We start from the raw sequence: 27,024 nt of genomic DNA, 5'->3' as shown, positions 1-27,024 counted from the left end.
GGCAGCTTAAGTCCTGGGTTCCACAAGTGGGCTCCAAACACATGTGCCAAACCACAGAATCCTAGAATGTTAGAGGTTGGAAGCAACCTCAAGAGATCATCAGGTCCAACCCCTGTCTCAAAAGCAGGATCACCTGGAGTAACCAACACAGGAATTCATCCAGGCAGGTTTTGAAAGCCTCCAGAGAAGGAGACTCCACAACCTCCCTGGGCAGCCTGTTCCAGTACTCCGTCACCCTAACTGTAAAGAAGTTTCTCCTCAGATTGAGGTGAAACCTTCTATGTTCAAATTTGTATCCATTGCTCCTTGTCTTATTACTGCACACCACTGAAAAGAGTTTGGGTTCCTCCACTTGACACATTGACACACACCCCTCAGATATTTATAGACATGTATGCCTTGTGTCACAGTATGCCAGATTTATATTACATCCCATGTGCACATTAAATATATTCCTTACATTCCCAGTACACACACAAAATACTCAGTTCTTCCATAGGCCTCTGTGTGCATGTGTTTATCTCTGTAAACAAAATACATGTGAACCACGTGCACACAGAACATATGGGCAGATGCACAAACACAACTTGCCTCCCACGTGTAATCTTCACACAAACTCATGTGCAGCCATAGTCTAAGAACAGACAACAAATAGCTGGAGGTATATAGGTAGTTTAAGGCTAAGATTTGTAGAACCAGAAGTAAAGGAGTGATGCTTATAAAGAGCAGAAGCCCCATCTCAGAAGTCCAAATAAAGCACCTGCTTTATATTTAACCTACCCAAAGAGCCTCAAGTCCCTGCTAGTGCTGGGTCTTACACTGCCTCCTGATTCCTGTTCAAGGTGGAAGAAGAATCCCTCAAAAATAACAGTGATGGAGAACTTGGCAACTTGTTACAAAGTCATCAAAGTAGTTCCCCTGTGCTGCCTATGGGCAGTCAAGAATTTCCCTGCTTCTGCAACCTCACTCAGTTCTGCTGAGATGCAGGGGCCCCACCCATGCCAGCCCAGCTTGCACAGCCCTGGGGGCACCACCTTAGGGGATGCACAAAGCCCAGGAGGGTCCATGGCAGCAGTGAACCCCACCACAGCTCAGCCTGAACTCTGCTGCCTTGACCAGCCCATGGAGAGCCAGCAAGCACAAAGCCCACCTCTGGACTGCTGTACCCCCAGCAGCTCTCAAAACACCACAGCTCTCCCTGTCCTGGGACTAATTAATTCATTGATAACCCTTTCCCACAACATGAGCAAGCCCTTAGCCAGTGAAGACAACAGGGGGAGGCTGCTAGCTGCAATGTCGGCCCCGCAGTTGCCATGGCAACATAAGGCTCCCTTCCACTGCCTCTCACTGAAGGCAACTTCCCTTCTGCTTGGCCAGCAACAAGTGGAGTAAAAGCTCCCAGCCCACCAGCCAAGCTGTGCAGGGACAGGGCAGGGTGGGTACAGGAAGGGGACACAAGGGCCACCACTGGCTCTTGCTCACCTGGCTGCCTTGTGCAAGCCTGGCCTGGGGAGCGGGTAGCCTGGCCCAGTTAGAGGGGAGCCCAAGAAGACACCATTGAGATGACACCATGGTGGGTCATGCAGTGCCCAAAGTTGTGGCAGAGGGCAGGGTCTCCTTCTGAAGCCTGGCTTAAGCGTCAGCCAGGAGGAGGCCACAGCACCCATAGCCTGCACCCTCCTGACCCTCTGTGCTCAGGCTGCTCCTTCCATGGGCATTAAACTCATCTCACTTCTCTCGCAGAGGGCTGAGGGGCTAGATTGCAATTGGTGAGTCCAAAACAATTTAATAAAGTGTCCTGCTGAAAGACCATCTGGCTACACCATCTCTGCCCACCTGAGAAAGAGGGCTGCAGGCACTCCAAGGCATGGCTAGGCACAGCTGCTGAGTCACAGCTCTGTGCCTGCACCTACAAGGGCTACACATCCTCTGTGCAGGTCTCACCACTGAACCCCAGCAGACAGTCCTGAGGGACAGAAGGAATAGATGGCCCCATTTACCAGGGTTCTGGAGAGCTCTGCTGGAGATAGGAGCATGTCCTCATTCCAGCGCACTTTTGGGACACACTCCAATCTCTATTTTTACCAAGATGCTGCAGGATTTTACCTGTCCACAGTGGCCTCTCTCTGGGCATTTTGCATGTCCCAAGCCCTGGCCAGTGTGAGGGAGCCTGTGAGATCTCAGACTGCACTGGCAGACACAGTGGACAAGGATGGGAGAAGGAATGGGAGAGGAAAAGCTCTGAGGAGGTGCAGAGCAGCTCCAGAACATGCAAAGATACAGAACAGGTAAGCAAGGACAGGAGTTAATACACAGGAGGGAGGCAGGTGATAGAGCAAGAGAGACAATAGTAGCACATCAGGGAGGACCTGGAGTCAAGCAGACAATTAGCAGAGAGTCTGCAAAGAAGAGACACAAAAATAATTAGGGTAAGTGGTAAAGCTGAAAAGAAATGATGCCGTGAATAAAGCAGGAGCAAGTGCAGTCAGGAACATGGCAGTTGGGTAAATATGGAAACATGGTAAATACTGGCAATTGCATAAATGTGATAAATACAGGTGAAATATGGGAATAACTGTTGAAGTGGTTGCCCTGTTGAAGGCTGCCTCCTCAGCCCCCCCATCTACCTGCGGCAGTTGACCACATGAGACAGTAGCTACAGAGGGAACTATTTCTTCTTCAGTAGCAGAAAAATTTGCCAAGTTGTGCTGTATCAAAATGCCCCTGGCATGAGACACTGCTGAGGGGAGGCTGGAAAGCACAGGAGAGGAAGTGTGGCCCTTGTAAATCAGATACTTCTCCATAGAAGCTGCTGGGAGATTTATTGGGAGACCATGGCTCTGCAGTGAGTTTCTCCATGCTCCTTCTGCTCAGAATAAACTTTATCCTTTCTTCCTATCCTTCTCTTCAATTGGAGGGAGAAACAGCAGCAGCCCTTCTTCAAGATCAAAGTTTTAACAGGCAACAAAGACCTCCAAGGAGGCTGTTGCCATAGCTACCAGAGTAACAGAGGTCTTTTAATCATGCCAGTCTCCTTTGTGAGCAGCGTGTGGCTGTCGCTGGCAAGTAAGGAGGAAAAGCGGGGTAAAATCCTTGGCAACAAGTAGCACTTCTAAATGGTGTGAAATAAATAACGAGGAGTAGGTTGGGCTAGGATGAGGTAGATTGGACCTAGATTACAGAGGCAGTAGCACAGTAGTCCAAAGCAGGGCAACAGCTGTGCCCAGCAAGGACAGGACAAGCACTTTGGAGGTGGGAGAACACCAGCAGCCTTCCTGGCCTCAAGGCCTTTCCTGGATTTTTAAGCAGAAGGCTCCTGTGCTGATCGCTTCCTTTGCCTGCTGGCACTTCCTGCCTTTGGTCACGAACACACAGGTCAAGGTTGGAGAGCCCTTGCTGCGAAGTTGCTTACAGACACCTCCCTGGCTGAGGTCTGGCCCTCTCATCCCCAACACATGGCCAATAGCACTGACATCTCTGCCAACTGCTGTGACCAAGTACCGGCTCAGATGCTACTGGCAGCTTTTCAGCACAACAGAGCAAAATACTAAAACCATCTTCTATCAAGGGAAAATTTTGCCAAGTACTTTTTTGTCTCCAAAACCACATCAGCTTTTATAATATAGTCTCCCCTGGCACACAAGAGACTCCAAACCTGACTATATTTATGCCAGCTATGAGTCACTTTGCTGAGTAAGAACTGTCTTATTAGCATTGCACACCATACACACACGTCCCACTAGAGATTTATCTTCTCTGAAAGCCAATGTATGTCTCTATTAGCACATTACTGTGCATTCTTACATTCTTTCCTACCTATGGGTGTCAGACTTGATAAATTTGGTGTTTAGCCTGTATCAATATTGGCTGGTAATACAAATTACCTAAGATACCAGTTTGCCAGTGTTGAGTGCTAGCTGACTTTGGAAATCAACAAAATCCTCAAGTACCAATTGTTGTTATTTAAAGCATAACAACAGTAGAAGCTGAAGCTTCTAAAAGATTCATTACAGAATAATATTTCACTAATATATAATTTATTCATGTAATATTAGATGCCAAACCACACGGCAATAGCTGTCTAACTAAGCACATGGATCACTAACCAAAGCATCAAACCAACAGCTGGGATTAGTGGATCATTCTCCTGCCTCTTCCAGGAACTTGACACATCCTTGGGAATGAATCCACTGTTTCATGAAGCATGTCTAAGCTATGAAAAGTCTTGTAACGCAAACATTGCTGCACTTGCACAGAAGCAGGCATTTCAAGGCAGCCAGCTGTGCCTAGCTCTAACTACGGCCATTGCTCTATAGCTGTACCAGCTTGAGAAAGGAGCAGTATAGCTGCTTTCATGGGACCCTGCACTTAATTAGTAAATTCTCACTCTCAGAAAGCCCTACTGGGTTTCATGTAGTCTCATGCAATTAAGCTAGACTGTTTCCTCATGTGAGCTGGGTCACATGAAGCTAGGATGGAGTATCCACTGACACTGCCCTGTACTTCCGATTTGAAGGTTACTCTGGGTGCCCTGCATCCATCACACTGGTACACACACCTGCAATTCTCTTCAACTGAGGCTGCAATGAACCACTTTACTGAAGGCCACTGACGTTCTCATCTAAAAAGTAGTGTGCACAAGGACTACAAATAACAATTTAATAGCACTGTCTGTGTTTCAAGAAGCAGAATACTTAGCTGCTAGAAATGTAGACTTAAATTTAGCATTCAGTCATTTTGATTCAATACACTGGTTCTAAAACAATTTTTAAAAAAATAGTAATATTGCAAATGGATTCACTAACCAGGCTGTGATGTCAATAAAGGGTTCTACATTTCTAGTAACAAACAGGAGAGCAAAGTATTACTTGACTCCTGTTGTGGAACTGTACTAGTCTAGTCCTGCTGCAGCAGAAGCAAAGCTCAAACAGTTTCCATCATGCTAGACCCTGTCTGGAGATGCCAATGCCAGCAAAATACAAATAAAAGTGTAATAGTACTTTTTTGATTTAAATTCTTCCCTTACTCTACACAAGGTTCACTACCAGCCAATCCCCTAAGTTTCTGAGACACAGACATTACTCCCCATCTTCCCTTGCCTGCACTGATTGCACTAGAGAGGATTAAAGTCCTTGATCAAGCAAAACCTGAATGGTCTTTTCAGCAAAGTACATTAAGCACATGCTTAGCACCAGGTACATGTTATAAATTCTATTAGTTTTGCTGAGCACAAATGGATATAAATAAATACTTATATGTACATAAATGCTTATATTTATGGAAATAAATGCTTATTCAGTGGCACCAACTGCACCCTCAACAAGTTTGCTGAGGACACCAAGCTCTGTGGTGTGGTGGACTCATTTGAGGGAAGGGATGCTATCCAGAAGAACCCTGACAGGCTTGAGAAGTGGGCCAGTGCCAGCTGCATGAGCTTCAACAAGTCAAAGTGCAAGGTCCTGCATCTGGGTCAAGCCAATCCCAGGCACAAATACAGGCTGGGTGCAGAGTGGGTTGAGAGTAGCTCTGAAGAAAGAGATTTGGGTGTATTAATTGATGAGAAGCTCCACACAAACCAGCAGTGCACTCATACAGCCCAGGCAAATTGTATCCTGGACTGCATCAAGAGGAACGCAGCACAAGGTCAAGAGGGGTGATTCTTCCCCTTCACTCTGCTCTTGTGAGACCCCACTTCGAATACTGTGACCAGTTCTGGTGTCTCCATCATAAGAAGGAGACACAGAGCTGTCGGAGCAAGTCCAGAGGAAGGCCACGAAGTTGCTCCAAGGGCTGGAACACCTCTGCTATCAGGATAGACTGAGGGAGCTGGGGTTGTAGGGACTGAGGGAAGGCTGGAGAGGGAGTTTTCATAAGGCCATTTAGCGATAGGACATGGGGGCATTGATTTTAATCTGAGGGAGAGTAGGTTTAGATTGGATTTTAGGAGAGGTTCTTCAGTATGAGGTCGGTGAGACTCTGGAATAGGTTGCCCAGAGAGGTAGTGGATGCCTGATCGCTGTGGGTGTTCAAGGTCAGGTTGGATGAGGCCCTGAGCAGCCAAGTCTAGTTGAGAGGCATCCCTACTCCTGGTGGGGAGGTTGGGGTAGATGATCTCTAAGGTCCCTTCCAACCTGACCCATTCTATGATTACATGTTTCCTGAAACAGGCCTGAAATGAGAGAGCAGATGGGATTCTCTGATGCTACCTAGAGTTGTTCAGCTGCTTTGTGTGTCAACACAACACATCCAGGTGACAGAACTCAACATTCAATAGCATCATGACTCAGGATGACTACTTAAGACTTTACTGGATGTCTCTGTGATTGATTCCCTAAGAAGCAATATTCTAAGAATTACAGCCAGGAATACTGTAAGTCGTTCAGGTTTTGGATTTTGCCCCAAGCTGTGATGAAGCAGCTTTTGACTGATTTTTAATGGTGCGATTCACTGTATAAAAGCAGGATTCTCCACTTTTAGCTAAGCACATTTCCATTAATTTATTAATGCTATTAGGTATTTGCCTCCCAGACCTTTCAAGGTTTCTACACAGTAGTAAACTGTCCAGCAGTAACTTTCTCTAACCTAAACATGCCTTTCATCTTTGCATTAATATGAAGCTCCTATTTCCTTTTCTGTTTTGATTTCTGTTTTCCCTACTGATAGCATGAATGGGTGGAACCTCTGCTTTATTCAAAATCTTGTTTATCCTTAAATCATACAATAACCACAAAATAAGCAATGTCAATTGTACCTGAAATGTCCACTGTTAGCAGAGAGCAAACAGCAATGTGATGCAGGAATCGTAGTGTCTCTCACAGACGCTATCCTTCCATTGCTCCCAACAGCTCTAACAGGGGATTTAGGTTCCACCCAAAGAGCAGCAAACAGCAAAACAATAATCAAAACCCTTTTACCCCATGTCTTCTATGAGTGGAATTGCTCTAACCCCTATCTTCCGAATGCAGGATGCTAAAATACTAAGAAGTATCGTTTTCACTGCTGGCTGGTTCCATTAGTGGTAAAAAAAATGAAGCAGGCAGAGGGGAGGTAGTGGGGAGCAAAGGCAGACAGAAAACAAGGGAGGAAGGAAAATGGGTAGGTAACGTGGAACTGCTCCAAAAGCTGGAATGTAATTCATATGCACTACCTAGAAAAAGAAATACACATAAACTGCACCGACAGCATGAGGCAGAACAAAGTATGCCCACGACAAGAATGCTTTCATGATGCTGCCAAACCCAGCAGAGTGCTTCACATAGTGCAAGGTCAGATTCAAAGGCTGTGGTGGACAGAAAAGCAGATGTGGTCAAGGTAATGCAGCCTACGCTATGTGTATCTGCTCAACATAACCACAATGAACTGGATCTGGGGACACCATCAATCCAACTTCAGAGGAGGCGATTTCTTTGTTTTCTCCTCATATATAGTCTTCTGTACACACTGAAAAATAGATTCTTCCTGTTACCATGGCACTGTTTCATCACTGGTGTCTGAGCACAGTTGTAGAGACACATAAGAGGAAGACATCAAATCCTGGACAGGAAGGTGAAGAAGGGACAAAATTCAGCAACCCATAACCACAGAGTCACAGACACATTCTTTGGAGAGGCTACATGACAGCTACAACTGCCACCTGGTAGAGATAACCTCAGCTGAACATGTCAGTCTTGTGCCTGTTAAAACCAACATATAATACATAGTCATACTGTGGATTTAGACAGGGGTATGACACTGTTCTCTGGAGGAACACATCCTCCAGTTGTCCATTGCTTGACTGACACCTGAAGGAGCAAGAGGAGGTGATGGCACTGTTATACTCAGTCAAGCATTCAATCTAGTTTGGTTTGTAACAACAACTACAGATTCAAATATAAATCTCAATTGAAGTCCAACCCTAGCAGGACACTTAACAGACATATTCTTTCACATGCCTCACCAATCACCCTCACTCTATAGACCCAAGCTTTTTTAAATTTCCTTCACAGGATATACAGAATCTGTACACTCAAGAATCATGTCAGTATGCTGAAAGATAAGCACTGGTGTCAGCAGGTCTTAAGGTTAGTTGGGGAAAACTCATCTCCCTCACCTGGGGCATCTAACAGTGAAGTACTACAGCTAGCTCAAGGCAGTGTCAAAAAGATGTCCCTCTTTTCTCCACTAGCTGGGGTAAGAGATTTTTTGACCTTTACAGTGAGCTGGATTATGGAAGCCATTACTGAAAGCTAACTCTGCAAACAGGAAAGAAACTGACCCTGCTCAGCACATTGCTCAAGGAGTTAAGCAGAAGCACAGCCAAGCACATACTGCAGAGAAAACAGGCCCTTTCAGAGGCAGCATGAGCCTAAGCTGATTAGGATCACTGTGAAACTGCACCTCTAACCGGACAAGTACAATCAGACGGAGAGAAAAATATCCCAAACTGACACACTCAAGCAGATAAAACACAGTGCTTCTCAACACCCTCACAGGTCAGAAGAGTAGGATACAAAGGGAGTGATAAAAGACTGCAAACAGCATATGATTTGATGTCTTGTGGGTGTCTATTTTTAAAAGACCGTCTCAAGTGAGCACTTTGCTGCAATTTCATGGTTTTATGCCTTAAGAAACAAGGGTTCTGACTTTCCACAGCCCTGCACTTTCTGTAGTCATTTATGCCTGTGCAATGTGTGAGTGGTGTGGGTGTAAACATTACTATTCTGGTTTTGTAGCATTTGCCACCCACTTTGCCTAGGTGTGAATGACTGCACAAGGTGCAAGGCAATGGTGAAGGTACTGAGGGGACTGTTTTACATAGATCTTACACCATAGTAATATGGTGCACAGAAATGGAGAGAGAGAGAGAGCAGAAGGAAAGACATATCAGCTATATGCTGAAAAAAAGAATCCAACAAAGGAGCTTACCAAGCACAAGCAGCTCCACTGATTCTTCATTCTTGCCCTCCACATCATCTGGTGTAATGATAAGGCAGTAATAGAGCCCACTGTCTCCCCACATCAACTTCCCAATCTGAAGATCTGCATCTAAAAGGCAAAAAAGAAACATCAGGTTTTCCTTCCAACATCTATAGGAGGAGTGAAGTGCTGAAGGAATTGCATCTGTCTGTGTCCCAAATCCATTTTATTTCCCTACAAAGAAGGGGGATTAACTTTATCCAGAATATCACAGTATCGAGGGAAAAGCAACAGGCTCAGGACTCTGTGGCTTTAAGTGGGAAGGCAGGCTAATGCCACAGAGGCAGCTCACTCTGCAAGTGCCACAAGAAGGGGTAACTAATGTTACCTTTCTATCACCCAAGGCCTGGGGTCCCAACAGTATCCATACTGTGTAACAAGGGCTTCAGTCAACCACCAAACACGTTACACAGATACAAAGGAAAATACTCCCCTTTGCTGAGGCTGATCACATGCCTTCCTCACCGAAGAGTCTCCATTTCTGGTGAGGTAGCCTCCAGAGTCAACCAGAAGCCTTGCACTTTTGAGGGACAAAGTTTCTCACACAGGCTTCCAGACCAAATGTTTAAGGACTCTGCCAACCCTCATCTCCACACAACTTGACCTCACCCCATGGAAATCTCTTCCCTTCACAGTGCCTAAGGCTCTGCTGGAAAATTGGTGAATCCCAGAGTTGAGCAAACATGAGATGTAGGATAATTTTAGTATTTTGGAACTAAGAAAAAAATCAGTGGAGGTTTCAAGGAAGAAAAATCTAGCCCACATCTTGCATTCCTCTTGCTGGCATCCCTTTCTTAATGAAAACCCATATGAAGAGCAATATGCAGAAGCCAGGAATAAAAACCTTCCATTTCATGAAAGGGAAAATAATACTGTATCAGAATTGGAGATCTGCATGGATGTGGACAAAGGGAAGTGCCTTTGGGTCTAGGGGATTGTTGGTTGAATCCTAAATGCCTGACACGCAACTCCCTTCCAGCAGTGATTTCTAAGGGAGTTAGCTGAACAATTACTGACAGCCTCCAGTATCCCAAACTGATAAGGGTCCATTCCAACCCCCACCAACGATCACTGGGGTAAGAGAGTTACCGTGGACAATGCTGATATCCCTTTCCTTATAGAAGTCCCCTATAGTGATGGCAGATCCTTGTTTGGAAGCCACAACACGGACTGTCCTCCTGCTGTCCACACAGTCCAAGTAGGGATCCCAGTCCAGGTTTCTCTTGCTCATCGTTTGCAAACCAGAAGTCACCATACCCAAAGCTTCTCCCATCCGGTCCTGGCAGTAAGATTTAAACCTCCACTGTACCACAGCTGGCTGGGTGGAAGAAGTAGAGAAATGGCAGCGAAGCAGAGCAGGCTGAAACAACATTGCCACCTTCTTCTTCTCAGGCACAGTGACTTGCAACCCTTCCACCTCAACTAAAAGACAAAAATATGAGTGTCATATGGCTTGGCATTGCTTAAACAGGAAGCTACTGCATTTTATTGTAGTGTCATTCTCCCCGCATACATAACATTAAAATGTATCTCTGTTTCAGGTGCTACAGTGCAATATTCCTCAACGTATGTAAGCACAGATGTTAGCAGCAGAATTTTGCTTTTTTCATAGCCTACAGCCACAAAGAAATATACAGCATGATGGGGTTGATGGCTCAAATGTAATATCCTTAGGCTCTGTAGAAGACACTAACACAATGGTGTGGCAATTCACAGATAAAGAAGAGATATTTTAGGGTTGGCCATACTCCACTTCAACATCAGGTCAGACAAGGGGACAGATCCCAAGTTCAGTGAGAATCCCAATACAGCCAACCCCCTCCCAATCTAGGTGGCACCACACCTCCACTTTAAAAGTTGGGTAGCACAGTGTCTGGCCCAGCCCATAGCACACCAGTGCCCAGTTAGTACTGACTGCTCTGCCAAACTCTAGAGATGCATGAAGAAGCAGATCCAAATTGCGGAGTTCCTGCCAGGGCTGGCATGTAGCACTGAGAGAAACTGCTCTATGTGGGAGGTGTGGAGAAAAATGGCCCAAACACTCAAGTTATTCACATTTGAGGAAGGAGATGGATCTCTACAAGCAACGATTATCTACCAGCTGACAGCAGACCTGCATCCTGGGGCTGATATATTGAGACCTCAGAGAAGATGCATGAGACTGCTACCACATCCTTATGTGGCTTAGGGAAAAGCTGAGAGTCAGTGAGCAATGCCAGCAGAGAGCCCTCAGGAGAGCAAGATGCTCCATCTACCCAGAGCAGCACGGCTGAAACATCACACACATGCCCTTCATTGCTCCCCTCCTTCTTGCACCACAGGCAGCAATGACTGAGAGCACTTACACAACACTGGAAACACATGCTGACACTTTCCTAAGCAGGGTTGTGCCAGCCTGTGGAGGAACACAATCAACCCAGAAGCAAGGAATTAAGTTTGTAACCACAGGCACACTCTGCAGCTGAGGGGCAGAAGGGCCTGACAGTGGCCAGTGGGTTTGTAAGAGAAACTAGTTCCAGTATGGGAGATGTTGATCATGGCCCTACACCCCATTAGCACACACCCCACAGCCCAGAACACCATATAGTAAAAAACAGGGCAAGACACAACAAAACATGCAAGAGATCAGAGCAGAACAGGAGAATGTTTATATAACATCAGGAGGGACTGGTGGACTAAGGGGAAATTTAGGAAGGAATAAAAGACTGAGAACAAACTAAGGCTTCATAATGTTGGAAAGCGGTAGGACAGAACGGCATATGCCAAGAAGTAACAAAACAGGCAGAGTACAGATAAAGTATAAGGGTATAGGGAGCAGAAGGATAAGCAGGATGACAATCATGGAAGCAGGAAGCTTACATTCAGCTGAAGAAGGTGTCTCAGCCTAGGTCAAAAAAATTTCAAAGGGCTGGAGCCAGGTTGCAGGCGATTAAGAAATAGTGGTGAGATGAGAGGAAATGGAGTCAGAAAAAATAAACCACCTGCTCCAGAAACTAAACATGAAAAGGAGATGGAAGCTGGCAAAACAAAGCAAAATGACAGGAGATATATTTAGGATGGGGAGTGGGGGAAGGCATAGACTAAAGCACTGGAGCTTAAAGCAGATGGAGAGCAATAAATGCAGCAACAGTATGACAACCATAGGCATGAAGGGACAAGGTTAAGTTGGAGACAGCTGCACACCTGAAGAGCAAAAATAAGCAGAGATCTCATAATCAGCAGTCAGAACCAAAAGAAAATGAAGAGGCTGGACCAACACTGAATATTCATCTCAACAAACTATCAATGTCCAAACTATAAATCTCAATGAAGTCTATAAATATCGGTCAGGGGAAAAACATATGGACAGAACCTAGGGGAAAGAGAGGCAAGGCAGCCACTGATACTAATAGAGTTACTGATCTTGGCAGGATTTGATCCTAGGGACTACTATGTGAAGGCTTGCAGTGCACAAGGGTATTATGGCACTTGCAGAGGAATGCTGTATTATGCATAGAATGAATATAGGACACTATGCACACTGTACTTGTGCCACATGGAAATTACACAGGAGATGTCATTAGTTTTGCCAGAAGAACCTGGATCCAAAGCCAAATGCTGCCATGTGGGTGTCCTCTAGAGTAGCAAAAAACACAGCAGTGGTCCCAACAAGATGCTCCCATCAGAGAGGCAGAGGCATAAGGCAGCTCCTCCACTACTCCAAGGCAAAGGCAGAAAGAGAAATCAAGAAGTGTGACATTTCTGCCAGGCCTGTTCCCATGGGGGCCATGCAGCACTGAGGACATCAACACTTGCTTCTCAAGGTGAACCAAGTGGTAACATTGTTTTACTCTCTCCTCCCCAAAGATTCTTGATTCCCCAGCTGCATCAGAATGCAAGAGACATGAGGAACACCTTGAAAAACAAATGGGTGCAGGCCAGACTTCTATCTGGCAACTCTGTATCCCACCCCATGCAGTCCATGGCTAAAGCCAGCATGTGACACAAACTGATCAAGTGACTCATCACGTTACTTTGGCTTCAGGGATAAAACAGTGACACAGTGAGTATTTAAATCTTTCCCTTGTGAACGAAGTACACTGCTTATAAACACAGTGCTTTCAGATAACCATGCACCATAGCCTTCCTTCCCTGTTAATGAGATTAATGAGTTTGGCAAGCCAGGGACTGCTTTAATAAATGATTAGCTGCACTGTAGCAAATTCTCATCTGACTAACTTCCCCCACCCTACCCACATATGAATGTCTATATCAAGAAAAGCAGCTTTTGGGAAAACACAGGAATTCTTTTTCTACTCAAAAGCATTTTGGAGATGTGCTGTAAATTATCTGGCATCTTCTATCCTATCTCAAACTCTTTATTAACTTTTGAAGTATTACTTTAGGATCCTTTCCAGAAATAGCATTTAAGAGCAACACAGTGCCTCAGAGTGAAAGACTGGAGAAGTGAAAACTCTAGATAGATCTATTTAAGTCAAATTATATACAATTATACATGGCTAAACTGGGAAATTATACACCTGTTATTTCCTCTGCCAAAAAAAACCCCAATTGGAACCCATTCATGTCACTGCTGTAACAGCGTCCATCAAAAAGGCCAACAGGATGTTCTACTGCCTGAAGATGATCAGTTACATCCATGCATGTGAATTATAGAGGGCTGCTTAGGATTTCCTCAACTTCAAGAAGAAACTACTGACCTCAAAAATCTTCAAGAAACTAGCCAAGATTATAAAAAAAGCCTCCAATGTATTCCAGGACAGAACTCTGGGCTGTTGATACAGCAGAGTTTAAAACTGAGTGAAAGATGTGAAAAAGGATGACAAGCTTAGTGACAGCACCATGGTAGCTCTTTGTCTAGTTTAATACAAGTAGGACTAAAAAAGAAACTTAATTGTGCTCTGCTGTTTTGACTAATGCAGACAAGCAAGATTAGACCTTATTTCAAAGTCATCATGGAAATATAACTCCAGCACTCCAGAGAAGTAACCTATTCATTGTAAAATTCACAATGTTTGAACTTGCACCAGAAAAATCTGCCGTGTGGGGGTTTCATGATTATGTGACAATTTTCCTCTCCTTTTTTCTTGTTCTCCTGTATCTATAGAAAGAGGTCTGCAAATATTGATCATGTGCATCTTAAAAACACAGATACCCTTACCTTCAGAAAACAAAAAGAATCTTTGGTTTTGTGTGCCTGTGCATGTGTACATATACACTCTGAGAGAGCGAGCTTAAAAACAAACACACTTCACAAACACAATTGTATGGGGATTGTCTGTTTCACATCTGCAATGTCTATTTGTCCCCCTTCTGCAATTATTTTCCTAAACTATCCTTGGATTAAGCATTCAAACTGTGCAATCGACATTACACAGAAACTATCACTAATACATTTTCATGGTGATTAAAGAAAATTCCAGTAAGTGATTATACAAGAGATATTTGTAGGGGAGCACCTGAACCTTCCACAGGTAAAGAGAGAAGGCAACCAAGAGGTGACGACTTAACTTTTCAGTTGCCCTCTGGAGGAGGCTATGCCTCCCTGAGGCTAGATGAATCCCAGGAAGATTTAGCTTCACTACTATTTAGCCTTAAGGTAGACTTTATGAATAGAATCACAGAACAGTTGGGTTGGAAGGGACTTTAAAGACATCTAGTTAGAACAAAGTTGATCTGAAGCACTAATCCCTGTAAACAATGTCAAAGCCAAACACGTAGTTCAGTGTAATAGGTCTCAGATTGCATCCTTCTAGTATGTAAGATTTGAGTCCAAAAGAAGGCAGCAAACATTATTCTTCAGATCAGCATATGTCTCCATACTTGTCTTTCTTTGCAGTTATTTGGATTTTGCTACCACTTGCCTGAGACAGTACAGCTGAAGCTACAAAATTACAAAAATTACATACTCCAGTTTTATGTACCTTTATTGATAGGAGTGGAAGTTATGCACACAGAATGGAAGGCATGTCAGAAAAACTACTCCTAGACCCAAAGGGCTTTGGAAGAAAAGTATACATTGATTGGTAAGAGACAGTGCTCCCAGGGTAGTTTATATCACTTTCCCAAACAAAGTAAACCCCTTTACAAAAGGTAAAAGAGTGCTATATCTTTCTTTTTTGTGCCTTGGCTACTATGCATCAAATAAAGTGTTCTTTCCCCTACTGCTGAATACCAGGAGACCATACACAGTCACACCATCCACACTTCCAAGCATGGATCAAGCCTGAAACAGGAAGTGCAAGACCTGAGCTTCAAGCCTGAAAGGTCAGAGATGATGAGCAGATGTGTAAACAGGTGAATAAAGAGATAGTGGGCTCCCTAAGACTGTGTTCTACAGATTCTTCCCAACTCATGCTGGACTAAATCAAATAATGCAATTTATCAGCAAAAGCCATCACCATCAGATTGTATTGAGTGGCTCATGGGAAATTAATTGGATGTCTTGCTCTGGTTCCTATCACACTTGTGTTCATAGCTCTATAGCCACCAACTGTCAACATTTTTAGACAGTAAGAAACTAGTGCCTAAATAGGTCAGCTGCATCTGAGGTGAAAGCACAGTACTTTTTACAGCTCCATAGCAAAAACGAGAATTTCAGCTTCCTAACTGCTTCATCTGGAAGGGGACAAAACCAAAGCAACTGAAGAAAGGTATGGCCTTGCACACCCATCACTCACAGCATAGAATCTCAGTACAAAAACACTCCATGTAGGACACAGTCCAGACTCTGTAAGCTGACCACAGTACACAGTCAGCTCCTTGCAATTCCCCATTCTCTGTGATGCTGTTTGCTGGACACTCCAGCTCCTAACTTCTCTAGCTAAAGTACAAAGCTCTGAAATGGCAAGGACTGTATAATGGCTTTCCACAAGAGCTCTGGACATTTCATGGGGTTTTCTAGGTATTGTTCTCTCTTCATCAGCTTACCTGTGCTCACTACACTTGTGCAGCCTGGCCCTTTCACACATTCGCAAAATTCACCCTGAATGTTTCCAGAGGAATTATCTGAATTTTGACCACCAGATCAAATCTGCCCTGAGAGCTGTCACAATTGCCAGATGGCTCCTAGTTTACAGTTTTGTTTGCTATCCCAGAAATCAGTCCCAGAACTATCACTAAGGAACTGGTCACCACCAGAAGCCCATGAATGAAGGAAAATGAATGGGAAGAGTCTCTCCAAGCCTTTTAACACTGATACATAACACCAATCCTTGGGATGGCACAGGGTTTTCCACTGGTGCCAGAATCACTCAAGGTCATCTCACAGGAATAAAAAGTGAGAAAAATGTGAGATTTCTTCCCAGTTACAGGGTGCTTACGCTGTGTGCAACCAGACAAGGCAAGTCAGATGCATACTTTAAAATAAGGCAGATAAAACATCCATTTGCCTTCCTTCCCAAGAAGTCTGCTCAGTTGGTCAGGAAACAACCATGCTCCAGCACGCCCCTCTGCCTGTTCTGATAAAGTGGGGCTTGAAAAATAGAGGTTATAAATCTACCTGCCCTTCTTTGTACTGTACCATTGCACTGCCATGACTCTTCTGCATAGGGAGAGTAAACAGGTACCAACTGCTACACTAATGGTGAAAAATTACTTAAGAGGGAGAGAAGATCACAATGCAATGTGCAGTCTTCTAACTGCAATCTTTGTAAGCTTAAGTCATGAGGTGGACAAAAACTTTGCTCTGCTTATTCTGCAGGTAAAACTGCAGTTCAGCTTCCCACACAACACTTCTATCTAGTTTTAAATGTATTAGGAATTACAGCATTAGTACAATAATGGTAACCATGAGGGGAGGATTCATTCCAGAATCAAGCTGCACTTTGAAGTTTACAAGAATCAGCTTTACAATGGGGCTTAAGGATACTTGACTAATTGTACTTTCTTTTTCTACAGTGAGAACACAGTCCCACACATTTACTAAACGGTTTCACTTTACAGGAAGGAAGAAGGATGACCTGCTCTTCATCCTTTTGCTGTTATTAGGCATGTGGGAGAGCAAGGCTGGAGGAAAACAAGACTGACCAAAGCCACTACACATCACACAGAATTTTTTTTTTAAACCACGGTAAGTCACAATGCACATAATCAAACAAAACATATATGCAAGAGCCAAAAATTAAAGACAAACAAAGCATAGACAGGAATTATTGCTGGGAGGAGAGGAACTGCTGGGAGGAAAGTGCTGATTAGAAATTTCTCAGCCCACCTCGAGGCGGGAGTGGAGGGAGAGAAGGGAGAGAAGGGGAAAGCAAAGGGGACGAGAGCCTTTCTCACTCCCGTTTGTCTCTCTATTTCCTCCCCATCTTGCACTCTCTTAACCTGGCCCCTCTACCTCCCAACCCCCACCTCTCTTTCCCAGAGTGGAGTGTACCACTCTGGCTGGATTAGGGTTCCTTACCTTGATGTAGACCTTTCATTCCTTTGCACAGCCACTGGGGACGGGAAAATCTTGAATCCATGTTTGCTAGCCTTTCTCCCTTTTCTGTGCATACACATACACACACCTTTGCTTATTTGCTTTCTCTTGGCCATGAAAAAGGACAGCAGCGCCTGATCTATCGCTAGGAAACAGCGGACGGGAGGCTGGAGAACAAGCTGATACCAGCTGCCTCCATCTCAGCACGCGGCTACAGCTAACCTGTTGCCTGCCGGAAGCCTTTGCCTGCCAGCGGTCGACAGCAGCAACAGCACAGTCCTGTCTCAAAAGCCCAGATCTAGAGGAGACTGGAAGGTTTTCCTAGTGCAGCTGTTACCTCTCTCCCTCTGCGTAGACCTTGCATGCTCCAAACAGCGGTCTCTGCCAGTAATCACGAACTACCTTTAATGGAGCATGAAAGGTGTCAACAAACCATCCTTTCAGCTTGATATTAAAGTCCTGATTTAGCTAGACTTGTCCAGATCATTAAAAAGAGGGAGGAATGCAATGTCATGTTTATCTACACCCCGTACTCCTTTAGCAGTCCCTAGATGCTATTTATCAGCATACTACCATGGCTAGTAGGAAAGGAGTGCTAGTACTTGCAGGTGCACTGGCACTCCAGATCAACTCAGTGAAGCGAGGTATGTTTGGAAGCAGCCAAAGGGCCGGGAGGCACGGAAAAAGGCAAAGAGGGTGGATGAGCTGGAAGCTGATGAAGCCCCAGCTGGGGCCATGAAACCCTGGAAGGGAGCAGTAGGCAGGCAGTAGCAGTGTTGAAGATGACTCAGAATGAAAAAGCAAGGAAAGCGGTGGGTGGGTGGTAGGAGAGAGGTGTTATGACTAAAAGCCGAATTTACTGCTCGTGAATTCTAAATCTGAACAGGAAGAGCCTGAGGTCTTTTTTGTGGGACACATTGGTTATGGTGGGAGATATATGCCACTCAATCCAAGCATGTCTGATGCTTCCTTCAGCTTGTAATCAGCCTGCCTAAGTCTGCCTGCTCCAGCTTTTCCTTAAGCTCCCGCTCCTGCCCGTGCCTGGATGTTGGACTGGCTCAGAGGAAGCAAATCCCTCCGATTCCCGGCCACTCTGCCGCTCCTATTTCGCTGTAAACCCTACCCTCTCCTTTCCTCGCTGTCCGGCCCTCAGGCCCAGATCCTTTTCAGCTTCTTCCCCCTACCCTCTTCTCACCGCGGAGTCCCCTCTACTCTCCCCTCTTCCTTGCTTAGACAGTATGCCCGACCTCTCTGGGAGCCGGCCGGGCAGGAGGACCCAGTGGGGGACCCGCACTGGGGGGCATCAGTCCCGTCCTGCCCTCACAAAGGGCTGGGCACTGCTCCACCATTACAAGGAAGGCCGGATCCTGCCCCCTGGAAGCCGGAGCAGAAGCAGAGCAGCCTTCTCTTCCCGCACTTCTGTTAGACGGCGTACGCGGCTAGGACACCGGGAAAGGTGAAGTTCCTGCAATTGTTCCCGGCGCAGCGTGGGCGGGCGGGAGAGCCGAGACTTATCACCATCCCCCCTGCACCGTGGCCAAGACCACTCAAGCACCCCCGCACTCCTTCTGTCCCCCAGCCCGGCTCTTATCTTCCCCGTCACAAACGCCCCTCTCTTTGGCTCCTCTCTCCCCTGGAGCCGCAATGACCCAAGCGGCCTCGCACCCAGAAGCGCCAAGGATCCCCGGGACGTGCCCCAACCCCGGCCTGCTTCGGCCCCACGGCCGGGCGCGTGCAAGCAGGAGGCGCTGGCCGCCTCCTTCCGTCCCCTGCGGGACTAAACCTCTCCGCGAAGTCTCCGCAAACTGCATCGCGGGACGCCCCAGAAAAGCCCTGCAACCTCACGCTGGCTCCCGCCGAAGCTGCCCTCCCGCATGCTGCCAGGGCAACTCCCCAAACAACGCCTTTTCCCCATGAAGAAAGGCGTAGAGCCCCGCCGAGCACGGCACAGGCACATCGGGGCCGCCGGGACGCCCACGTCCCCTCCGCTCAATGGGCTGCTGCCCGTTGCTACCTGTGAGCCACATGAGGACGATCCAGCCCAGGACGTGCCCATCCATCTTCCCGCTGGCCCCGGCGGGCGGCAGGAGCGAAGAGGGGGCGAGGCGGGGCGGGCGCGACCATGCCGCGGGGCGGCGGGAGGGTCTCCGGGGGGAGGTCTGGAGGCGGTCCCGCCCGGCGTGCCCCGCAGTGCGCTCCGGCAGTCGCCTCCCCGCAGAGCCGGCCGGGCTGGCTAGGAACGGTCGTGCCGTGTGGCTTCACTTCGCTCCGCTCCTCCCCCGCCGCCGGCTGCCGGTTCCCGCGGCAGCTGGGGGTTGTCCAGGCGCGGCGGCAGGCGGGGACAGCGCGGCGGCGGGGCTCGGGTGGGGGGCGCCGCCGCCGGGCGGCAAGCGGAGGACAGCAGGGGGCGGGGGGCGCCGCTTCCTGAAACTGCCTCCCTCCCTCCGATGAAGGCGCATTTCGGTTGCCAGGTGCCGCTGGGGGGTTGCTGGGGCTTTTCTCTGCCTACGGGCGCTCCGGCACGTTTCCTTGCTACTTCTTGAGCCACCGGGCACAGAGCGACGCGCAGTCCCCCATTTACCGCGGAGCGATCAGCGGCCTCCGCCCGTGCTTACAACTTCTCTAGTAATCACTTCAAAACATCCACTCGGATGATCGGTTCTCCCCCATTTAATCAAGCACATACTTCGGGAAATGAGCGTAGACTGCTCCGATTCTGAATTGCCTAGCATGGGCATGGGCACTGTAACTAATAATTTTAGAGGGAGAGGAGACGTGATTTTAGATGATAAGGAGGAGGTGTTCTCGCTGTTAATAATAGCTGCGTTGAGGGGTGGTTTCAGGCCAACATGGGAAGGGGATGAAAGTTCTTTGGGACGAAAGGGACAGCCAACTAGAAATGCAGATAAAGATTACTTTTAAAATACGGATGTTGCTCTGAAATTAGAGAGTCCTGGCCACAGCAGACCCACATGCATGCATACATACTGTACTTAAAACCTACAAACTTTCTGTAAAAGCAGAATAAGTCAGTGGGCTTATCCACAGTCCTGGAGCTAGCTAAATAGCGGCATGTTTTCTTTGGTGGCTCAGCACCAAAGAGAAGCACCTGCCTACATGACACCCACCATTCAGAGCACCCAGCATAGCTTCTGTTTTTTCTTTCACAAGCTTGGCTGGTGTTTGTAACCAAAGTTTGGATTCCACAGACTTCAGTGATCCGCATGGGAGATGGGAGTAGTCTTCAACTACTTTTCATCTGGAATCTGCCAAAGAACATAAACAATTAGGAATTTCAAATGCCAAGTTGGGCCTCAGAAGGGAGCAGTGTGAGGTGTGTCCTGCTGCTAAATACAGGGTGCACAGGGATGCCTGCTGTAAGACTCTACAATCCATTTTCATTCTAGCAGATTTTCCCCAGTTACCTGTTGATTCCTTATAGTTTTGTCTTTCAGGCTGAAGTTCTCTACAGGCAAGATAAGCTTTTTTTCAAAAGCATGAATAAAAATAGGTCAACATTTTTTAAGTGAAAAAGCAAACCAGCATGTTTGTTATAATAAAAGATAAGCTGAAATGTTTTTGTTGGTTTTGAACAGTTGTCATCCTTCTGTCAATATAGTTAAAGTGGAATTAAGCAAGGCTACAATCCCTAGGCAGCCAGTCTAGTTTTAAGCGTTTCATTTGGAGCTATTCAATGTTATTTAAAAATACTTTTCACATAGACGTTTATTTTTGTTCAAAATGTCTTAAAAATAAAATACACACCCACTCCAATCAGTGTCCTGATGTTCCTCTGACCTGATATGTCACAAATTTAACTGTTTTGCAGTACGAGCTAAAAAGCCACTATTAAGAACTAAGATCCTGTTGTGCTAAATAATGTACACATACAACAGCACACGGTGCTCTGACACCCCACTGCCTTTCTGTATATTTGCATGTGGAAGGCAAAGTAAAAACTCTTGTTAGGGCCACAGCTTCAGCCTCCAGAAATACATGTAGTTTCAGAAAACTCAGATGAAGCTACAATACTTTGCATCAGCTGAGGGCCTGACTCACCATTGTTAGGTTTCTATAGGACATAATGCATGAAAGTTTGAAATGTGAGCTGAATCAAGACATCTAAAAGGTGAACATGAAGCTATTTTTTTCTCTCCCTCCCCTAGTGTTTTTTCCTGATTAATCTCTACATTTAAAATGAAATACTAGTGCCTTGCTTTTCTGTAACTTGATTAGCAAGAAGTTTGATCCAGAGTTTCCTGAGACGATGTTGATATTATCTCATACGTTTAGCATTGGGAGCAGTACAATCCCTTATGCGTCACTATTGTTAGTCACTCCTAGCTTTTTTTTTTTTTTCCTTTTTTTTCATGTACTCCAGCTTTTGCAAATAAATTTGGCATATATATGTTTTGCTAAACTTTTGACTCACAACAAAGGAAGGAAAGATTTTCAATACAAGGAAGCACCATTGTTTTTCATTTAACTTTGGATTTATAGCTGCTTTGAAATTTTCATATGCCCAGACTCACTGTACAGATCTTTTTCAGTTAACGTGGTATGTCATTTGTGTATATGCACGTACGATAGATGCCCGAGCCCTGAATAGATGTTCCAGATCTCTGTAGACCTTTGATCCGAGTATTGCAACAGTTGAACTGGCTTAATAGTTAATGTTGGGATGTTGTCTTTCGTTTTAGCTGGTTCTTGGAGACACAAAGCTGCAGGATTGACTGCGTTAGCCCAAATCCACCTTCAAACAGTTGGTAAAATGCAATTAGCCACATCGTTCCGAGCCACAGCCTAGCAGGGATTCTCTGTCCCCTGAAAAACAGCATACTGTTAGACTTCAGCCTTCATCACCTTCAGTCACTTGACAACCTTGATACTGGATGACCAAATTGCCCATGCCTGTCCTGCATAATTTAGCTCTAGACTGAATCTGAAGAATACCGTGCTACAACTCTGTTTAATGTGAAACTGCAACTCTGTCTGGAGCAGTTCTCCTCCACCCAGTGGGATCACGAACAAATTCAGTTGAACAATAGGGAAACAAACAAACTTTTTGTTCATGCTGTAGCAGCTGTGGGCTCTTTTCTTGCCAAATACTTCGTTCCTCTCTCCTTTCACTTTCCAGTATCCTTTTTTTTTGGTGGTCATTTTCTTTGTTTGATAAGTGGAGTCAGCTTTTTTAAGTTACCAGGATCTGGAATGATATACGCCAGCACCTCACTCACGATGACCCATCTCAACAGCATCCCTGAATACCTGCTATGCTGCATGAAAATACATCCATTCAGCGTCCTGGATTTCCCTTGTAGAAATTTCCATAGAAACAGTGATTTCAACAGCTTTTGGGGAATGTCATACTAGATTCAGCCATTAGACACTGTGCTCTTAATTTAGTACTGAGACTAGCACATTACAGAAAGTATTAGGTGACACATCATCAAATCGAAGTGTTTAGTGAGCCTCTTCAGGATAGCTACACACTAAAATTTTTCCTCTATTGCTTTATTACACTGGTATCTTATTAATTGTTGATAGCTGCACAGCAAGACATCCCTGAAATATATGCACTCTCTGTGTATGTTAGGTTTTTTTCTGAGATGTCTCACTACATTTGGTAGCTTTTACTTCCCATTAATGTCAGGAGTGAGTGATATGAATGTATAAACTGCTTCTGTTCTTATCCATGATGTTTGTACCAAAAATGCTTAGACTAATGGAGAAACTGGATTTCTTAGTCAAATGAGCCTTGAGATCTGTGATATAAATTCAGCATCAGGAAAAACCCAAAGAGAACAGCATCTTTCTATAAAATTCACTCACCTGTATAAATTCTCTGTGCTGCTCCTGATTCTTTTTTAGACACCAAACATCATAGTGTACCTTTGCTGCACTTTCACTTGGAACCCAAAATTTTCCTCTAAGTAAAACACTAAGTGCATATCAGCAATTATGTCTTGTGAAGTTATTATATAGGTACATGATCATAAGTGAATCATCCCAGCTCACAATCTTTTGTGTGTCACTGCCTGCAAAAACACACAGAATAGGAGTAAGAGAAACTCTACTTGTATATCTACAGATATCCCAGGAGATAATGAGTTGTTAAACCCTCTATGGTTTTGGCCATAGAGAAGCTGTGGGCAGCACAAATCCCTTCAGGAAGCTGAAGTTCACGAATTAGACTTTGTCTGATCCAGCTTCTTTGATATAATAGGCCACATCACTTTGCCACACTACAACCTATTTGAACTACAGTGTATCTGTTAGGAAAAGAAGCACAGAGTGATATGGGTTGGAAGGGACCTCATCCTGCCCCTAATTTTATCTAACTTCACATTCTAGGATTGACAAACTAGATGGGAGGGGCTTCTTAAGGCATTTCTGAGCAGAGGTAATGACAGACTATGACTAAAGTGCCCATACTGTTATCTCTGGAAGTTCAACAGACTGTTATTTTGTTACATTCTTGAGCTAACACCAAATCTGGAGAGCGTCAACACTCCTGCTTAGTATGTCTTTGTTTATCCTTCCAGGGATCATGCTGTTAGTCCTTTTGACACAGCATCACATGGGAAGCTCCTCTTTGGTGGATATCCCCTTCTATCACCTACATCATTAACAATCCCTTACCCTTTGTATTGTTTGCAAATATCTGAGATACTTACATGTTTCCTTCAAAGGTACCAAAAAATATTTAGCAGTATGCAAGAAATGACCTAAGAAAGATCTTACTGAAAATGTGCAATTATGATTCCTTATTTAAAATTATACTTGTAAATTACGTTTTAGTTGGGGACTGGATGGTCTCTGTATCATTGCATTTCCTTGATTTGGTGTTTTGTGGTCAAGTCACATGCCTCAAGTGTCTAAATTCATTACCTTTAGCAATCACACTTAATATCTTTTTCATGCAATTACAAACCAATGTGACAGAATCTATTTTCTGCAAATCCATACCAACTGGAATTAATTACATTACTTTTCTCTAATTCATTATTGAAGCAACTCCTCTGTCAGTGATTCTATTCTTTTGCCTGTCCGGCGGACGGTTCTGTTATTACCCAGGTCATTCTACTAAGGGCCAAATCCAAAACAAGATTTTGGAAATTTTTTGGTACCTAATATTTAGAACTGCAATCCAAAAATCTCTTGTTCAGCAGCAACTCAAGGCTGAAAGCACACATATACTGTGAAGGTTGACTACATGCTTACAAATTTTCTTCTCTATATCCCAAAATAGTCCTGAGCACTTATCCCTAGATAGTCTAACAAGCACCTAAACTAAGGCTTACATATGTCTGGGTTGTGGCAGCCAGGTCCTTGTTTTCCACCTGAAAACTTAATCTTATCTAAGCATTTCCTGACATTTGCCCAGGGCACTGGAAGAATGTGATGGTTTCTCTGGAATCACAGCATTAAAGATATTTGAAATTTATGGCACAGAGGGGATGCAGATGTACCACACATACACAGCTGGTTGCCACATAACTCATTTAGCGTTTCTGGGATGTGCTGGTCAGCAGCGTTACACTACTTGCCCAGCAAATCCCATACATCCCCCCAAGTCCATGACCTGCTGCACTGCAACCCCAGCACAAATGCTGTTTCTGAATAGCAGAGAGAAGCATGGCAACTCTCACTTGAGTTCCGCCAGAAATCTGGAAGAAAAATGATGATACCACCTGTGAGGCCTGATCCAGAACATTCACAACAGGTTAAACACTCAGCAAAGCTCTGCAAAGACAGGAAAGGGAACAAGGTGGGGGAATATGTTTTATCATTTGTAATAAAGGTCTTCTGAGTCCTAGATGTTCAGTTACATCCTTAAGCACACACAGCTGAGATATAAGGCACCCTGCACTCCTTTTGCAGTTATTTAGAATGAAACCCAAGAGTCATTGGGTCAAAAGGTGTGAGACTAAGAGAAAGATGACTGCTATAGCTTACTGGTTAAATCATTTCTGTAAGAAAAGGGAAGACTGCAAGTGCTTATCCCTGAAATGTTTATGCATTACATAGGAAACGATACTAGTTACTGGACTGGAAAGGCAAGGCTTTCATTTTGTATCACTCTCCAGGAGGACAAGTTTAAAACCTCCATAACCAAGCTGAGAAAGACATCAGCTCTGAGCTGAGCTAAACAGCAAAGAATTGAAGAGTTAAAACATTACTTCCTTCAGAGGCACTGGGCTGTCCTTGGGGCTCTAGGGAAGAATACTGATGACATGGTGCTCTGAAGATATGTTCCCTGTTTTGTCTTTGCCCTCCCATCCCAAGTAGGAAAATCCTTTCTCTCTCTGCTGTTTATTAATTTTATTTTCCAACCACACCTCTATCTCTAGGAGAGCTATTAATGGAGCCTTGTATTTCTCAAACTGTCAATACACACATTATCCGAATTTCTTTAAAAGGAAGGGCTGGTAAAGGGTGGGTCCCAAAGCTGCACATGAGAGAAAACATGGTGTGAAAGAAAGTAAAACAAAGTGTACAGATGCACTCCTAACAACACCTCTTAGAGCAATATAATAGCAAATGCTTGTCTTTCTGACTGAAAAAGTAGGCTCTGTGCAGAAGTTTGTATTTACAAGATATATTTCTTGCAGTTTCTCCTCAGAGATTTTGCATTAATGTATCAGGAATTAGATCAGAATATAAATTATTTTCCACAACAGTGAAAGTGACTGTAAAAATGCTGACCTGTTCTTGAGTTTTCATTACAAAATTGTATGTTTTCAACAATGTGATTGACTTTTCCTTATGTTTAACAGCAAATTCATTAAGTGGTTCACAAACATAATACAAACTGTTTCAATGAATTTGACCAAGATAAAACAGCCTCAATAAGATTAAATTGCATGAGCATTTTTAACCCACAAAGAAATCAGCCATCAGTGAGATACAACAGCAATCTGATTTGACCTTACCTGCAAGTAGGTCCAGCACTGACAAACATAATGACTTAAGCTAAAAATGTAACCGTTACCTCCTTTGGAGCTAAACAGATTTACAGGCTGGGGGAGGAAGGGACTGAGAGCAGCCCTAAGAGGCAGGATTTGGGAGTACTGGTACATTAAAAACTGGATGTGAGTCAGCAATATACGCTTGCAGCCCAGAAGTCCATCCATGTCCTGGACCAAAGCATGACCAGCAGATCCAGGCAGGTATTCCTGCCCCTCTACTCCACTCTCATGAGACTCCACCTGCAGTACTGCATCCAGCTCTGGAATCCTTGAGCAGGTCCAGAGAAGGACCACCAAAATGATCAGGGGGCTGGAATACCTCTCATCTGGTGAAAGACTGAGAGAGTGGGGTTGTTCAGCCTGGAGAAAAGAAGGCTCTGGGAAGACCTTCTTTCAGCTTTTTGGTACTTAAAGGGAGCTGATAGGAAGATGGGGAGAGATGTTTTATCAAGGAGTGTAGGGATAGGACAACGGGTAATGGTTTTAAACTAAATTAGAGGTGAGGAAAGAATTGTTTATACAAGGGTGGTGAGACACCAGAACAGGTTGTCCAGAGAAGCCACATCTTTCCAAACATTCAAGGTTAGGTGGCTTGGGGCTCTGAGAAATCTGATCTAGTTGAAAATGTCCCTGCTCCCTGCAGAATGGTTGAACTAGATGAACTTTAAAGGTCCT

The 27,024-nt window shown here is 44.9% G+C and overlaps 1 protein-coding gene across 1 annotated transcript in view; it reads right to left on the bottom strand.

Moving 5' to 3' along the window:
* Positions 1-19,411, bottom strand: part of ILDR2 (immunoglobulin like domain containing receptor 2) — a 37,853-nt gene extending 18,442 nt beyond the window's left edge. The window contains exons 1-3 of the mRNA XM_054384512.1: positions 19,392-19,411; positions 10,045-10,377; positions 8,905-9,024 (exon numbers count right to left, since the gene is read on the bottom strand). Of these exons, the coding sequence (XP_054240487.1) occupies positions 8,905-9,024; positions 10,045-10,377; positions 19,392-19,404 (466 nt within the window). The 5' untranslated portion in view covers positions 19,405-19,411. The remainder of the gene's footprint in view (positions 1-8,904; positions 9,025-10,044; positions 10,378-19,391) is intronic.
* Between the last annotated feature and the right edge of the window lie 7,613 nt (positions 19,412-27,024).

Source organism: Indicator indicator, chromosome 1, assembly GCF_027791375.1.
Source record: "Indicator indicator isolate 239-I01 chromosome 1, UM_Iind_1.1, whole genome shotgun sequence".
NCBI classification, from domain to species: Eukaryota; Metazoa; Chordata; class Aves; order Piciformes; family Indicatoridae; genus Indicator; species Indicator indicator.
Note: the sequence above shows the minus strand (reverse complement) of the source record. Positions and strands in the feature narration are given on the sequence as shown.